This window comes from Dryobates pubescens, chromosome 13, assembly GCF_014839835.1.
Source record: "Dryobates pubescens isolate bDryPub1 chromosome 13, bDryPub1.pri, whole genome shotgun sequence".
In the NCBI taxonomy this organism is placed as follows: Eukaryota; Metazoa; Chordata; class Aves; order Piciformes; family Picidae; genus Dryobates; species Dryobates pubescens.
This window is the reverse complement of record NC_071624.1, coordinates 31,846,863-31,864,300: the sequence shown is the minus strand read 5'-3', so window position 1 is coordinate 31,864,300 and position 17,438 is coordinate 31,846,863. Positions and strand designations below refer to the sequence as shown.

At 53.4% G+C, this 17,438-nt stretch overlaps 1 protein-coding gene across 6 annotated transcripts in view; it reads left to right on the top strand.

The window, feature by feature from the left end:
• Positions 1 to 1,682: 1,682 nt before the first annotated feature.
• The window catches only part of SGSM2 (small G protein signaling modulator 2), a 53,409-nt gene continuing 37,653 nt past the window's right edge, over positions 1,683 to 17,438 (top strand). For all 6 annotated transcript variants that reach the window (XM_054166936.1, XM_054166933.1, XM_054166935.1 and 3 more), the window contains exons 1-2: positions 1,683 to 1,769; positions 10,174 to 10,249. In XM_054166936.1, the coding sequence (XP_054022911.1) occupies positions 1,713 to 1,769; positions 10,174 to 10,249 (133 nt within the window). In that variant the 5' untranslated portion in view covers positions 1,683 to 1,712. The remainder of the gene's footprint in view (positions 1,770 to 10,173; positions 10,250 to 17,438) is intronic.

Below are 17,438 nucleotides of genomic sequence, written 5' to 3'. Positions count from 1 at the left end.
AAATCTGACTGCTGAGCGTGTTCACACTGACACGTCTGTGATCAAGCTGCTTTCCTGCAGCATCAGGCTCTGGTTTATTTTTGTGTCTAAGGGTCAGCCTTGTGGATAACATAGTTAATGCAGTAACCATGTTAGCTCTTGATTAAAGTGTTTTCTCTTTTCTCAGTGCATTAAGTGGAACACTAATTTGGAATAAAGTGGTATCTTTTGTTTTCTGGGATTTTTTCCTCCAGCATCATAACTTCTTTATGCTTGGTCTCTGCCCTTTTTCTCTTGTTGGTCTGCATTGTGGTTGTGATCTGGTTAGTGTTTGGGATACCTGAAGCACAGACATACTGTGTCAGCAAGTGGCTTTGGTATTGCACAGAGCTGTTGCTACCTGCCACCCATGCCCTGCAAGTGCAGGCTTTGTAGGGGGTATCAGAGTACTTGGAGGTGCTCTGCAGGTACCTGGTTTTGTTCTTCCTCTGGAGTTTCAATTGTAGGACAACTCCTTGGCTGCAGGGGGTTTTCATGGTCGTGGAGATAACTTCATGTCGAAGAAGAATCACAGAGCATTCTGATCTTTCACTACCACAAAGGTAACCTCACTTGGCTTTTGAAAACCTTTAGCCTCTCTTGACTGGTGGAGCAGCCCAGCAGGGAAGGAAGTGAAGTGAGAGATCATGTTCTGCTTTTGAGGTAGCCAACATCAGCTTCTCTGCTCTAATTTGGCTGCTCTCTATCTGCAGCCTCTTCCAAAAATGGAACAGTCTCTCCCTTTTTCCCTTCCCTGCCTGCACTAGCAGAGGTCTGTTGTTCTCGGGGTGCCCCAGCTCCTCCTCGCTGGTCTCTTGGAGCTCTCCCGTCGTTGGGGTGTGCCTGCCTGGGCAGCTTTTCCTTTGCAGCCCCAGCTGCCGGAGGGTTTCCAGCCACAGCAGCGGGGAGGACTCGCTGGGAGCGATCCCGGCTTGATGTGCATGTCCTGGAGCGCACCGATCTTGCCGGCATCCGTTTGCCTTGGGACGAAGAGCTCGAACGCCTCCTGGGGGCACCCCTTAAGGTCAGGAAGCAGCTCAAACAAGGCAGTTAAGCGCTTCACTCGTGGTGGAAAATGCGGCACCAAGCGCTGGAGGAAGCAGGTTTAGCGCGGCCCCAGCCTGCTGCCTCAGCCCCGCTGCGGAGGCTGCAGTGTCCTGCTCGCTGCCCAGGGCAGCGCCCACCCCCTGGGCTCCGCGGGCTCCTGTCAGCCTGAGGCTCCATCAGCACCGGGCCGGCTACGAGTAGGTACCGCGGGACAGCGGGGCCGGGGGGGCGGGGACAGCGGGGCCGGGGGGCGGGGACAGCGGGGCCGGGGGGCGGAGACAGCGGGGCCGAGGGGCCGGAGACAGCGGGGCCGGGGGGCGGAGACAGCGGGGCCGAGGGGGCGGAGACAGCGGGGCCGGGGGGCGGAGACAGCGGGCCCGCGGGGCGGGGACTCCCCAGGGCCGCGCGTTCCCGCCTGGTCTTGGCCCCGCGGTTGCCATGGGGACGCTCCTAGCGCCGACGACGCCCCCAGTGACGTCATTGGCCGCGGCGGAAGATGGCGGCGGGGGCGCGCTGCGCGCCGCAGGTTCCCCGCACGGTGCTGGGCTGCACGGAGCTTTTTCCCCGCCGCCGGGTCCGCAGCGCCGCGGGCGGCCGGCTTTGAGCGCGGGGCGCGGCGGGGCGGGCGGCCCCGCTCCCACTCCGCCATGAGCTGCTCGGCGGACGCCGTGAAGGAGAAGCTGCTGTGGAACGTGAAGAAGGAGGTAAGGGAGGAGGGGGGGGCTCGCCGGGCGGCGGGGGGTCCTCCCCGGTGGGGCCAGGGCAGTGAAACGGGCAGGACAACGTGCTCTGGAGGTGGGGGTCCCCGGGCTCCAGGGCTGTCGTGCTCGGGCTCCCGCGGCGGGCTCGGGTCGGTAAGGAGATGGAGGAAGCCGGTGAATCGGCTTGGTGCCGCTGGCAGCGGGGCCGGGCGAGTCTGTCCGGAGTAAATGAAACAGCTTCGGCTAGGTGGAGTCAGAACGCTCCGGAGGAGATGAATGGGCAGTGAGTGAATGGGGAGTGGATTCCTGGGCTGCTGCTGTGCGACGTGCGACCTTCCGTGAGCGAAGCGGGAGCCGGCTGCTGGCACCGACACCTTGGTGCTGCTCCCGGAACGTGCCGGTGGCTTTGCTGGGTGTCCCCCGCTGAAGCTGGGTAGGAGACGTTGTTCTGGAGCTCGGGGTTGGGACAGTCTGTGAGCCCCCGGGGCCAGCTGCCTTCCCCGGGGTTGTTTCCTTTACTACTGGTTTGTACGAGCTCAGCTGTGAGCTCAGGAGGAAAATCGGTGCTAAGAAAGTGCTCAGACAGCTGTGGGTGAACTGGACGGGGTCCCACCTGAGAGCCCAGGCAGGTGCCTCTGCTCCTGCCTGTGCTGAGATGGGGGAGAGCTGGGTGAATTGGGGTGGGGTGTGTGTCCTACAGACGGCTGTGTGACACTGTGCTGGATCAAGCTGAGATCCATTCGGGGATGAATCACCGAGCACCCCGACCCTGGACGGGGTCGGTGGCATTTGATCACCATTGCCTTCGGGCGGGCGGTGCTTCAGTGTGACCCAGAACGATGCTGTGCCTGGCAGGGTGTGCCCAGCAGGACAGAGTCCCCACTGAGCTTTGCCCTTGGGCAGAGTAGCTCCTACCCCAGAGCAGGGTTCTTGCTGAGACCACTCCAAAGAGATGCTGCTTGGGGTCCCTGCCAGGGTGGCCTGGGGGTGGTGTGAACATGTCATGGTCTACGAGCACCTTCATGACCACGTTCCAGATGGAACTTTGATCCCCAGACACTAGAGTGTCATTTTGGGGGGCATCAGCTATGAAACGGCTGCATGCAGCTGCCTGTTCTTGTGCTGGAGCTAAGTGAAGATCTAATGCTTGCCTGTCACAGCCATGAGAACTAGTTTTAAAAAGATACCTGTTCTGCTCCTCCTTCCCCCCCAGCTCACAGCTGGGGAAGTTAAAAGTGACCAGCAAGCAGGAGTGATTCATCAAAGCTCAGGTGAGAGACTTGCTACGCTCAAGGTTCCTAAACCTGAGTCTAGCACCCCAAGCATTTGTTGGTGTGGGAAGCAGCAAACACCAGATGTGGAAGCAGCAAACACCAGATGATGTTTCAGTCGGTGTAGGTTGGCTGGAAGTGGTAGAACAGGGAGAGACACACAGAAAGCTCTCTGTACTCAGCGCTGTAGGACCGTGTCCTAGAGTGACCCAGCCGGCACCTTGCTGCAGGGCTCCCAGCAGGCGCTACCTGCTGCTCCCTCGCCTGCTGAGTGCTTAACGCAGCCAGGAGCCTGCCACTTCGCTCGGAAATTCTAGCTTGGAGTGAGACCTTTGAGCCAAGGTGGTGCCAGGTGTGGTTCAGCAGCGTGGGAGTTTGCTCTCCTGGGTTAATGGTTAAATATATAAATAAATCTGAGCGAGGCTTTCCAGCTCTGAGCATTGCAGCCTTGTGCTAATGTAGGAGACTGAAAGTGAAATGGCTTTTGCCTGCTCCAAGCCAGCTCCAGCTGAGGAGAACAAGTGATATATAATTAAAAAAAAAAAAAAAAAAGAGATAAAAATTCTGAGGCTAATTTGTTTTCAAAGCCTCTAAAATGTTTTTAATGGGGCTCTGGCTTTTAAATTGCTTGAAGAACGCTGGAAAGTGCTGCTGGTGCTGTCTGTGTCATCAGCATTTGTTTGTTTGGCTTTGATTTGTTGTTGTTGGGGTTTTGGTTCGGTTGTGTTTTGTTTTCCTTCTCCCAGTCCTCCCAAATGCTCTGTTAGATGGTTGCTGCTGGCTTGGCTTTTTGGGGGTTGCCCAGAGCTTTCCATCCTGAGATCGTCCAGAGAGCTTCTCAGTGGTTGTGTGCACGTTAAGGGAACACCTCTTGGCCTGGGCACTGCGCAGAGGTGCAGAAGGGGACCCTGACTGTTCTGCTCACATTAAGACAAAAGGCATCAAGAGGCCATCAGAGGCACTGAGATTTGATTTCTCTTTTAACTAGGCAGTCAGGAAGTGAAAGCACACCAGTGGAGAGTACCAGCCATCAGCCCTTGCTGCCCTTCATGGCACTAGCTGACTTTCTGATAGTTTTCAGCCTAGCTTTTTATTCTGTGTGGTTCTGTTCATGCAGCCTCTTACCCCCACGTGTGTGGTGGTGGTTTGTGTTCATCTTCATGGAGCACCTCTGCTAGGAGTTCAGGCTGAGGGAGCTGGGGGTGTTCAGCCTGGAGAGGAGAAGATTCCAAGGGGGACCTCAGAGCTGCCTTCCAGTGCCTGAAGGGATCCTGCAGGAAGGCTGCAGAGGGACATCTCATGAGGGTGTCTGGAGACAGGACAAGGGTTTGGAGCTGAGGCAGAGCAGGGTTAGACTGGAGCTGAGGCAGAGCAGGGTTAGACTGGAGCTGAGGAAGAAGTGCTTCAGTATGAGGGTGGTGAGACTCTGGCAGAGGTTGCCCAGGGAGGCTGTGGCTGCCTCCTCCCTGGGGGTGTTCAAGGCCAGGTTGGAAGAGGCTTTGAGGCTCTTTGAGTCTAGTTGAGAAGTGTCCTGCCCACGGTGAGGAGATTGGAGCAGATGATCTCTGAGGTCCCTTCCAGCCTAAGCCATTCTGTGATTCCCTTCCCCTGTCCTTTAAACCCAGACTCTTCCTCCCCTTGAGCTATTTCCACACAACCTCAGTGCCTGGTGGAGCTCAGAGCAGCACGTTCTGGGGTGCACCAAGCCCACTGACATTAGGCTGTCTGCAGAGCTGCAGAGCTTTGGTTGTCTCCAAAGTCACTTGGTGCCAAGTGGAGCTTTTATTTTGTTTTGTCTCTCCCTCTCAGCAAAACCTTTGGCGTCTTTCCTTTGGGGCAACGTAATGGTCTTGGCTTTTTCTCAGATGGATCTTTTTCAGTTCCCACTGGTAAAGAATGTGTTTTGTTGGCTCTAATGGAGAAGGAGGACTTGTAATGTGCTTGGAAAATTTAACTCTGCTGGGATTCATGCTGAGGCTGCTTATAAGTTCCTGTTTCAAACATTTATCTCTCTCTGCAGGAAAATCTGTCATGAACCAGCCTTTGCTCTGGCTCTTTCCTTCTACCTGCTGACATTGATTTTCTTTGTCTTTTTGCTTTTGCCCTTTTCTGGGCTTAAACACAGCACTCTCTCTCAGCTGTGAAGCAGACAGGGTGAGGATCACCTCAGCACTTCCACCCTGAAGTATTTCAGAGAGGCAATTGCTCCTCTCGCACCTGAAAGGCAGCCACTTCTGAGCACTCGTTGAACAGGCTGCCTTCGCACCACCCAGCTTTTCCCCAAGCCTGGCAGAGTCGGTGCAGCAGGAGCCATCAGCAAATGAGCTGAGCAGTGCCTACAGGAGTGAAGAAGGCACAGGCTGCAGCCACGAGGTTTTCTCTTTTGAGGAAAAAAACTGCTGGGGGTTTTTGCTCTGCTCCTGCTTCTTCCAGTGTTTTGTGAGCACAGCTCTCGGGTGCTGGGGCTGACGCTGCAGACAGCGTCCCATCATGATGTGTGGTTGGGGGAAGCACAGCAACCTGTGCTCTGCAAGAGCGCTGCTGGCTTCAGAGGTGGTTCCTAACGCTGAAGGTTGCAGATAGGTTGAGTTGTGCTGGGTCAGCCCTGGTCACAAATCCTTTGCTGTGGCAGTTGAGGCACATTGCAGCGAGGCAAGTCCTGCCTGAGCTCTTTGGAGTGGATCAGGAGCTCGGCAGTGGGATGGGAGAGGCAGCACCTGTGGGGCTCTTCCAGCCCTGTGTGAATAAAGCAATGCACAGCCAGGGCATGGGCTGTCTTGGTAATCTTTTTTGCTTGTTGGTCCCTTATACCAGCAGGTTGCTGCAAAGACTAGAGAATTTATTTCCATTTTTAAAGCTTTCTTGTAATGGGAATTAAAAAAAAAAACCCAAACATAAAACCATTTCTCTTGTGTGAGACCTATGGCGTGAGACCTATGGCATGAACCCATGAACCCTATGGTATGAACCCATGAACCCTATGGCATGAGACCTATGCATGAACCCATGAGATCTATGACATAGAATCACAGAACTGTCAGGGCTGGAAGGGACCTCAAGGCTCATCCAGTTCCAACCCCCCTGCCTTGGGCAGGGACACCTCACACCAGAGCAGGTTGCTCACAGCCACCTCCAGCCTGGCCATGAGACCTGTGGCATGAGCCCATGAAGCTTGTTGAATAACCCAAACGCCTGTGCTCAGTGTTTGGCTGCTGCTGAGAGCTTTGGCCATTGCAGGGGGTAGGAGCAGGAGCAGTGACCCACTGCAACACCATGCAAATGCTTGTCAGCTTTCTTTGGAGGCCCTTGCTTTGCTCTGCCTGGATAATGCAGCCACCAGGACCCTCTTCCCTCCTCACATGCCAGGATCTTTACTTGGACAGGCAAAGCTTTCCCATCCTTGCTCTCCAGTGGCTGGTTGATGTGGTGCTCACAGGACCTGTTCCTTTTCCTGAGATAACAGAATGTCTTCTGAGCCTGTTGCTGAGTCCCCTTGAAGCTCTCTGTGGTGGTTGGCTGCTTCTGGGGGGGCCAAAACGCAAGGAAGCTGACTCACTTGCTGCTTTTGTGGCAGCCAGCAGGTGTGAATGAACAGCCTGCTCGAGCAGATCCTGTGCAGAGCTTACAAAGGAGGCACAGAGAGCAGGAGGGATGTTTCCAAGGCAATGGTGCCCTCAGCTGAGTAGGCTGAGGAGGTTTCTTTACCTGTGCAGGTGGATAGGTGACAGTGGGGGCTGTGCTGGTGGTGTTTCTTCTAAGGACACTCATTTGCAGTTTGGTCAGGTCCTCTGGTACCTGCAGGTGGGTGGCTGTGTAGGCTCCTGCTCAGCAGCTTCATTGACAAGTGGCTCCCTAGAGCAGAGGCACAGCAGCAGCATTGCCTAGGAGGAGAGCTGCACAAAATTGCAAGGGAGAATGGGGAGGGGGAGAAGGGGGGGAGAGAGAGACAAAAAAAATAGAGGCTTGTATTTGATTTGATTTGATCAGAGACATTTGATTTAGCTCCTTGCCTGGAGCATCCCTGGGCTATGTGGCAGGAAGGAATGATGTGGGCTGGAAGAACACAGCATTCCAGCTTTGGAATCTTCACATCTCCGCTGCCTGTGCCCTCAGTGTGTTTTCTAATACCATTCACTGACTCCAGAAATTGTGCAGCAGCTGTCCCCTGCTTGGTGGCAGCTGGGAGCAGACACTGCTGGCTTTGCCTGCTCTGCCCTGCTTCTCTCTGCTGCTGGGCAGAGCACACGGTGCTGATGTCCAGAAGCAGGGCTGACTGCTGCATCTGGAACCATCTTCTTTCTCTTCCTCTCTTTTCAATACACTTGAATATTCTTTGTTCCTGGGCTCCAGGCTGGGATCTGGGTAACATACTGAGCTAATAAAGACTGATGGTTGGGGCATGCCTGGGAAACGTGTGACAGGAGAGAATTGGCCCCAGAGCTCTTGCTCCTGGTAAATGACTCTTCTTCCTCCCTGTCTCCAGGAATTGAATTCCAGTTACTGCTCCCTGGGGGGCTGAGACTGGAGTCACAATCTGCAGTGCAAAGTACTTAATGGTGCCTGAATTCGTGTCTGTGAGCTGGAGCCACATGCACGACTTAGCCCAGCACAGCTCTCCTGTGCCTCCTCTTGCATTCCACCTCAGTGCTGCTGGCACTCAGAGGAGCTCTTCCCTGGGGGCATCAGGCCTTTCCCTTGGCAGATGAGCTGCAGTGAAATCAGAGCAGCTTGCAAAGGTTGGGTCACTGTCCTTGTTTCACAGATGGGTTGGCCAAGGCACAGGGCTGAGCTGGCATGGAGGCAGGGGATGGCAGCATCTCCCTGCTCCCTCTGCAAGCTGTGTGAGCCGGAACGCTGCCTCCCACGCAGGGAAGCGCAGGTCGGGGTCTGGGCTGGGATTTAAACAGGCAGCACTGGGCAGCTCTCCTGCCCTCTTCCTCTTGCAGAGCTGTGCTCTGCCTAGGTGCTCTTATCTAGACGATTTCAGACCTCTAGCTGGGGTCTGGAACGAGTCCTGTTGGGTTCCTGCCAAGACAGACAGACATCAGGGCTGTAACTCAGCAGTGATGTGCAGGTGAACGTGAGAAGGGGATTGCTGGGTCGATAGCTCAGACACATCCTGTCTGAGCCCATCCACCACACCTCCTCACACTTTTGGCTCTTCCCTGACATCCTCTTACTCCTCCATCTCCCACTGCTTCCCTGTAAGGTCCAAAGTTCCAGTGGCCAAGTCAGACAGGCCACAGGAGACAGACAAATTGCCTTGCTAGGAGTTGTTGCTGTCAAGCCTCAGTGTGTGAGCAGGGAGCCAGGTGGTGCACAGTGCAAAAGACTTGCTGGGAAGTCCTGGGATGTAGACCACATGCTGCTTTCAGAGCCTCCTGCACCTTTGCTTTCCCTCCACCACCACCTTTGCCATGCAGAGAGCTCCTCTTTGATGAGAAGCCCGAATTCTGCAGGACTACTCGATCCAGACTCTGGAGAGAGCGGAGTTCCATGCGCTGAAAGGCTCTGCAGCAAGTGCTGGAGCTGCAGGCTGCTGCCAGCTGGGCTGGGGGTGTAGGAGTGGGCATGAAGGCTTTGGGGTGGGTACTGGGGAGGGCATGCTTGGTGGCAGCATCCAGAATTGGCCTCACCAATGATCTCACTGGGGGAGGCTCCTCCACAGGCAGCTGCAAGTACAGAGCCCAGCTGTCGATGCAGGGCTGTCCCGCAGCCTCTCCTGGTCCCGGCGCTGAGCAGGAAGGCTTCAAACCTTTGGCCCTGTCAGTGCTGCAAAGCAGTGCTAACCCAGCCAGCTGGGGACTCATCATCTCAGGTACCAGATGTAGCCTAACAGGAGCTGAGTACACAGTTTGCCAGACCCCCTGAGGTGGAGGTCTCCTGGGTGTGCAGACCTGCAATGGGCTGGTGGTGACCAGCGGCGTACAGCTGGTGCACAGGTCAGACCCAGCTGGTGCACAGGGCTTGGAGGTAAAGAGCAGCCACACAGTGACTCCCTGCCAGATAATTCACTGTTTGCTGGATCCCAGGAGTGCTCTAAAAAGTGATTTTTAAGTTCAAAGAAAGAAGTTGGAAGGTGAGCACCTTGGTCAATCTGCTGCCACAGCAGCGCTTCCTTTCCTGCCCTGGGAGTGGTGATGCTCTCCCCGAGGCAGGGTGGCCTAACCCTGGGATGATTGCTCACAAATGAGAGGAACCAAACAAGGTGTGGTGGGTTTGCTTCTGGAAAAGCCACTGCTCCGTGGCCAGGAAGGAATGAGTGCCTGAGAAATGAGCTGGTGGAGGCAAATGAGTCTCATCTGGTGCCGTGCTGGGGAGCAGCCGTCGGGGAGGAATGAGCTTGCAGGTGAATGGAAGGGAGCTGCAGGCTCTCTCCAGCAGCCTCATGGTAAGATTTGTTGGGTTTCTTCCTTAATTTTTGAAAGTCAGTAATCTGCAATTAATTCCCTCTGGAGATTGATGCAACAGACTGGAAGCTGGAGAGGAGCTGTGCTTCAAGTCAGTGAGAAGTGTGACACCTGTAATTTTCTTGGCTCTAATTGTTCAGTTGTGCCTGGAAGCAAAAAGGGAGGAAGGCTGCAGGTCCTGTGTGATTTGTGGGTAGTGGCTGGTGCAGCAGAGCTTCCAGAGCAGAGTTTGCAATTGCTGTGGTGTGTAAAGGCCCCCAAAAGGGGAGAGCTTGCTGCAAACCTCTCTTGGGATGCTTGTGTAGCTCAGGGATTCTTTGCCCATGAAAGGGAGCAGAATGGCACAGGTGGGAAGAGGCAGTGCACAGTCTTGGTGTGTGGGCACAGATAACACAGGAAGGCCAGGGGTGAAGCATGTAAAAAGCTCTGCACAGCTCTTGGGAACTTCTGCTGCTGAAGTTCTCCAGGAGGCACTCTGACATAATTCAGCCTTTTGTAGCAGCATGCCCCCCAGAGCCCTGTCCTTGTTCTACCAAAGGTTTCCTCATCCCATGAAGAGCTGCTTGGGTTTGTCCAGCCTTTCCCTGCTTCTGTCCCTTCCCTGCAAAATGGGACTTGCATTGAGCTGTTACTGCTTGGCAGCTGGGGAAAGGGCAAGCAAAGGTTGAGACCAAACCTCCTAAGTGCTGTGCTGGGGTCTCACAACCTCTTCTTTCTGTGTTCCAGGTGAAGCAGATCATGGAAGAGGCTGTCACCAGGAAGTTTGTCCATGAGGACAGCAGTCACATCATCGCCTTGTGTGGTAAATGACCCGACAGAGCTGACTCTGCCTCAGCTTCCTTTGCCTGCAGGGATGTGTCTCCTCTGCTCTCAGAGCTAAATGCAGGGATTTCAAAGATCAGAGACCTTGGAGGCCTTGCTGAGTGATTGGAGAGCAGCCACACCTCAGCTCTCCTGGATTTCACAGAATGGAGCATTTGCAGCCAAGCTCTGTGCTGGTGGCAGTGGAGAGGTTGAGAAGAGTGGAAGTTAGATTTGGCTTTGGAGATGAGTGGACTGCTTGGACAAAGAAGGGTTGGCACCTTGGTTGAAAGCCAAGGGCAGGGAGCAGTGACCCTTGCCTCTCACAGCATGGAAATCCCAGCTTGAGCTCGCTCTGCTGGGGGTGGTTGTGATGTGTGCAAGGCTAATCCTTCACTGGCCTGCCTGCTGCTTCCAGGTTGCCTTTTAGTCACAGCTTAGGAGAACTTCTCCATCCCTACACATTCAGTGAGGAGTGCAAGACTTGCCCTTGCTTTCTGGCTCTGGTTTCATTGCTGTCAGTCAAGGCTGTAGCTGTTCCCTCCATGCAGGCTGAGCTTCTGTTTGAATATTCCCCTTTCATCCGCTGCATGTTTGATTTGTACTGCCCAGAGGACAGAAAGTAGCTGAGAAAAGGGATCCTGAGACAGGAGCCAGGTGGAGGAGCCCTGAAGCAATGCCCTTGCTGCGGGCTGCCTGTCTGATGTGGAGAGCTGTGGGTGCTGTGTGTCTGTTCTGGCTCTGACACTGGGTTCTGCAGCATGCTGCAGTGCTGAGGTGAGGAGGAGTCATGCAGCAGCTATTTCTGTTCCAGTCTGCTCGGCCAAAATTAGCAGTGCTGTGAAATCTCCTCAATATTTCTCCCTTCCTCCCACTGTGATTCCAGTTGGTTTCATCTTCTGAGTTCTATGGGATCTGAATTAATAACTCTCCAGGAGCTGCCTCCCTCCAGCCCAGCAATCCTGCCTGTCCTAAGGAAATGTTCCAACCTGCAGCTGCTTTGAATGCAGGACTTAATTAACTCTACAGCAGAATTAGGTGAAGCTGAATGTCCTGCTAGCACTTCAGCTAATTGAATGGAAAGAGTTTCCAGTGCATTTGGATGGCTCCTGGCTGGGGCTCTCCTGTGTGTGTGTGTGTGTGCAGGTCTCTTCCCTCCCCCACTGCTTCATGTGCCTCTTCAAGAGGTTTTTCCCCTTCTCTTTAAAATTAGATTGGCTCAGCCCATGAGTCACTTTCAGTGAATCTTTGCTATAAATATAGAATTCTTGTGAATCATGTTACTCTCCTGCAAGGCTGAGTTCAGCAAGTCTCTTAAATGCATGGCAGTTGATTTCCAGGGCCTGTCTGCATCAGGAGGTGAAAGTTTCCTAGCTCCCCTAGGTCCTAAGTGGCTGAAGGTACCAGCTAAGTGGTGGGTGCCATCCCACACCCGTGGGTGCCTGGGGTTTGCAAGGACTGGGAACTCCAAGGCTGAGCTGACACTCAGTGTTCACTGCTGCATCTCTGAACAGAGCATGGCTGCATCAGCTGCTAAGCAGGAGAGAGTTCCTCAGGTAAGGTCAGGGCAGGGTGTGGAGCCAGGATGGCTTTCCTCACAGCCTGGCTAGCCCTGGGAACCTGTCTCCATGGGCCTGCAGTCAAACTAGGGGATGCAGCTGCAGGAGCAGCTCCTGTTCTGTAGGATTCATTTGCACATTGGGAGCAGCTTATATGGGATTTGACTCTATGGAGGTGTGTTGGCACCTGGTGGGTAAGGAGGGTCCCATTCCTGCCCCACAGTCACCCAGAGACCACAGGAAATCCACACTGAGGTGGCAGACAGTCTGAGCAGGAGCTGTTTAAGCTGCTGAGCACAGAGGATGAAGCAGGGAGCTTGCCCTTGCAGGCTCCTGAAGGAAATGCTGTTCTCCAGACCTGGGGCAGCTCCATGCCACCCTTTGCTGGTTCCTGGAGGATGGGTTCCTGGCTCCTGTGTGTGTCCTGGGTTACCACAGCCTGCTCTCACCAGGGCCCCTCCTCACACACAGATGCAAATGGATTTGTATTTGTTCTCAGCCCAGTTTATAACCTGGTTACCTTCCAGTTACTCCTTCACCCTGCCTGGTTTGTGAGAGCCCTCTGGTTCAGAGCTCCATTGGGGCTGTGTGTGGCTGATGTGTGCCAAGAACCGGGGCACAGATGCCGGCTGCTGTCGGGTGGCTGCGGAGTGAATGTCTCCAGGTTTGTGATGTCAGTCAGAGCATAATGAAATGAGCCCAGCTCTGTGGCTGTCCATACCCCCCTCAGTGGGCAGGGGCTCTGTCAGGCTGGCTGGGGATGCTGTCAGGCAGGGTGATCTGGTGCTGTTCCCTTGGTAACGGCAGCTGACATCGCCTGACGCAGGGACCCTGCCTTGCTGCTTCAGCCGGTGCCATCCCTGCAGGCCAGGGAGAAGGCTGCTGCTCTGCTCTGCTCCTGCAGCCTCCTTTCAGCAGCTCTCCCGAAGTCTTCATGGCTGGCTGTGCTCTCAGCAGCCATACTGTCCCTTCCCAGCTTTTGGGTTCCCCCTGGCCTTGGTTGCAGTCCTTCACCTCAGAGACATTTGCAAGTATTCATTTTTCCTTGCTCGGAGAAGTGTCAGGCTAAGAGGCTTCCTTCTTGGGAATTAAGTAGAGGGACATGTGAGTTGGAGTGGGTCTGTGTGAGTGAGGGTCTTCTCCCAGTGGCAGATTCTGAGAAGCAGAATGGTTCCTGAGTCACAGAACCATGGAATTGTTCTGGTTGGAAAAGACCTCTAAGATGATCAATCCAACTGCCAGCCCGAGACCACCATGGCCATTAAACCACATCCCCAGGTCCTGGTAACATTCAGAACCAGCTCAGTGTGTGACCTGATTGCAGTACAGGACATGAATCTGCAAAACACTTGAGACTGGACTTCCCATGACACAACAGCCCAGTCACTTCCCAGCTTTCGTGGGATGATGTCACAGCTTCCTAAAGCAGATGATGAGCACTCCGCTCGTTGTGGAGGTGGTGGACAACAGGAAAGCAATTGTGTGTGGCTGGATGTTCTGCAGCCACATGCCTAGAGACCACTTCAGGCTGTACACTTCAGGGTCTGTGTTTCATAGAGTCCCAGAATGGCTCAGGTTGGAAGGGATCTCAGAGAGCATCTCCTCCAGCCTCTCCACCATGCCCAGGGACACCTCTCAACTAGACTCAGCTGCTCAAAGCCTCACCCAGCCTGGCCTTGAACACCCCCAGGGAGGAGGCAGCCACAGCCTCCCTGGGCAGCCTGGTCCAGAGTCTCACCACCCTCACACTGAAGAACTTCTTCCTCAGCTCCAGTCTAACCCTGCTCTGCCTCAGCCTCAAACCATTTCTCCTTGTCCTGGCTCCAGACACCCTCATGAGAAGTCCCTCTGCAGCCTTCCTGCAGGATCCCTTCACTGGATGGAGTTTGTATGAATACAGTCAAAGAGCTCCAGCTGAAATCAAGGATGTGTCTCTGTCAAAGCTGGCAGTGGAAAACCAGGAAGGCTTTGACCATGAGCGTGGCAGGTGGCTCCTCAAGACCAGGAGGAGCTGCTGGCAGTGCTGGTTAGGAGCCTGAGCTGCTGACAGCCATAAGGGTTAACCACAAAAATGTGCTTAGTTGTGGGACTGCTTTCTTCACTGCTCTTCTGATGACTCCTCATCCCCTTTTGCACAGAGTTAATTGTGTTTGAAAGAGAAGATCTAATTAGGAACCCATGACTGCATGATGCTGGAGTGTGTGTTCTGGGTTTTGAGCTTTTTTTCTCTTGCTCAGGACCTGAAATCCAAACAATTATCAGAGTCACCAAACGTCACAACTGCCAGCCCCAAGCAATGAAAAATCATGAGTCAGAAATCTCTGCTGTCCTGGCCCTGCATTGCAGGACTGGGTTAAAGTTCATGACAGGAGACTGCAATCAGCTGAGGAATAGAAGTGTACTTCTCCAAAGCATCTCTCAGCCAGGGGTTCTTCCCCAGGGGCAGGCATGCTGCTTAGGCTGTCAGGGAGGGATAGGACTGGGGGGGATGGAGCAAAACTAGAAGTGGGGAGATTCAGATTGGCTGTGAGGAAGAAGTTGTTCCCCAGGAGGGTGGTGAGAGCCTGGCACAGGCTGCCCAGGGAGGTGGTGGAAGCCTCCTGCCTGGAGGTGTTTGCAGCCAGGCTGGAGGTGGCTGTGAGCAACCTGCTGTGGTGTGAGGTGTCCCTGGCCGGGGGCTGGAACTGGCTGAGCCTTGAGGTCCCTTCCAGCCCTGACAGTTCTGTGACTGTGATTCAGGATGGGGAAAGCTTTCAGAATACCAAATATCCAGAACCTTTGGCAGTAAAATGATGGGAGGTGGCAATGTGGGGAACTCTTCTTTGGTTTTAAGTGGGAAATAAGTTCCTGCTGGAAGCCCTTTCTCTGCCTCCTAGTTAAAGGATGGTCACAAAGTGTGAACAGATGGAAGGAAGGGGAGGCTGGTTTGGAGCCAGTCTGGTCATCTTTGGAGGGTCCTGAGTGTCCACACAAGCTGTTCCCATCAGTTGCTGATGGAGTGAGAGCCTTCCAGCTGCTCTGACAGTCAGCCCCACTGGGAAGAGATGCCTGAGGCTTGGGGGTTTTGAGGTGATTCCCTTGGGGCTTCTAAATATCACCAAGCTCCTAGGTTTGACAGAAGAATAAGAGTTCCATTTCCTCTCTTTCTTTTCCTCAGCTCACAGGAATGTAGCTTATGCACAGCTAGATGTAAATCACCATTGCCCAAGCAGACAATTTATTACTTTAATGCTTTTGGCTTTTTCTACTCTGGGCATTATTAGTTTAAAACCCCAAACAAAACATTTATGAGAGTCCTGCATTTCCACAGTGGATTAAAAGAAGACAGAAGCCTCTCTGTGTTCCTGCTCCTGTTTGGAAACCAAAAGGAACATTTGCAGTGATGAATAATGCTGATAAAATAGTTTGCAGAGACAGCACCTCCCTTCCTAAGCACCTTAGCCAAAGAGGGGAGCAGGGAGCAGAGTAATTGCAGGCAGGCAAACATTTTTTCCCCTCACACACATTTAAAAGGTCTTTGATTGTGTTCCAAAGATGACTGCTTTAAAGTAATGAGTGTCATGCTCTGGAGGGGAGGAGGAGAAGGGGGGGGGAGGGGGGGCAGGAATAAATAGAGTGAATATTAGCTCTGATGTGAAACCAAACACTTTGGGAGCTGCACGTGGGTTTGGGTTGAGCAGTGAAGGGGAGCCTCACGCTTTTTAGAGCACTCTGCTTTAGTCCTGGGCCAAGGGATGGAATTGTGCTCAATTATTTAGAGAAACCTCAGTAATTCTGCCTTGCCCTTAATAGTGTTTAATGGAAACACTTCCATTTTCTGAAGGGTATTGAGATCCATGAAGCTTAATGGGCGAGGGCTTAAAGAGGAGCAGTCACCAACTTCCAGCCCTGATGTTTTCCCAGCCAGAGCTATCTTTAGCACTGAGGATTGGCCACTTAGATACAGATCTTAGTTTGATCCTTTTTTCCTCACAGACTGGTTGAAAATGTGATGTCTGTGTGCTCTCTGTGTGGCACAGCAAACCACATGTAGCTTGAGTCCAGGTGAGCTTAACCATGGAACCAAGTAGCTTTGGATGTTCAGCTCCCAGGAACTGCTGCTTTTACCTTGCTTCCAGGCTCCATCCACTTAACTCTAAGCAGAGTTTTCAATTGGAATGACTCTTGCTTCCATCCAGCCAACTACAAGCAGAGTTACCAAACAAAATCATTCTTTTACAGTGTTTCCAGCATCTCTTTAACTCCTTTCAAATGAAACCTCCAGGAGTGAAAGGGGAAGGCTTTCTTCTGGCAGTCATCAAGTGCAGTTTGACTTCAAGGCAGATGCTTTGTGCCCTGGACAGTTGCACAGCACCTGGTCCTGTGCTCACAGTTAACCTCTCCTTGTCCTGTTGTCCAATCCAAATCCTTGCTGTTCTTCTGGCACCTATCACCTTGGCACTCTCCTTTGCATGGATTCCAAGTGGTTGGCTGTGCTAATGCTTTACCAAGCACTAATAGAAGGTAATAGATACTTCAGAGGTCTTCATTTGGCAGCCTTGAAATGAAAGTGAAATGAAATCTGAGGGCAGATTGGCCTCACACTTGTTCCAGCATTGGGCATCTTGACTTCAGCAGTCAAAAGGTGCTGCATTGCTGCTGCAGCTCTCACTCTGACTCCCTTCTCCTGGCAGTGCTGCTGTTGTCCCACTGTAAGCATGGCAGGGCAGCTGTAAATAAGAACCTGTGATCAATGTACCAAGCTCTCAGGGAGGCTGCAAGCTGCAGATGTCCACAGGCTTGTGGTGAAATGAGAAATGGGTTTGTGCTAAAAGCAAGCAGTGGAGTGGTGGTGGAGGAGCATCAGCAGGGGAAGGAACTCCTCCCTTTGATGTGGCTGTTCAGGGATGCCCTGTCAGGAAGCTGGAGTTGTACCCAAGTGCTGAGCCATTAGCTTGAGGCTGTGAAGGAAATACTTAATTGGACTTCACTTACACTCTTGCTTCCTCCTCTTCTAGGGAGCAATTTGTTTGTGTCTTTGTGCCAAGGGTACTCAAGCTGGGTGATGTGAACTCTTCACTGTCCAGGCCTAGGTGCTGAACCCTGACAATGAAGAGGTGAGCACAGGTAGCTTCATCCCCCCCACATCCCCCCACGCTGTGATCTTTGAATCACAGTACCTGAGGTCTGAGGAAGTTGCTGGTTCAAAATGAGTCACTTTTTAAAGTGCTTTTTGCTCTGATAGGTGAGGGAATCCTTCTGCCTCAGTGCAGGGCTTCTGCATGGCTTTGATGACTGATGGAGAGAAGATCAGATGAGGCAGGTGGGAGTGAGAGCCTGGCTCCAGCACAGCTCTCTCCTTTTATCCTTGCCTGGCGTCCCATCAGCGTGCTTGGGTTTGCCACATCGAGTCTCTTACTTGCAGTGCAGCTGTATCTGAGGGGTCTCCAATCCTTGGCATCTGAAGGCAGAATGTCAGGTGGGGGTTGAGACTTAAACACACATTTGGTACTCAGCTTTTCCCTCTTCCCTGTAATGCACAAAGCTGCACCCTTGGACGAAGCAGCACGTTTGGCTGTCTCCTCTGCAGCCATTTGCTTCTCAGCTGCTCTGCAGGCACAGCTGGACCTCTCCTCTGCTCAGTATCCATTT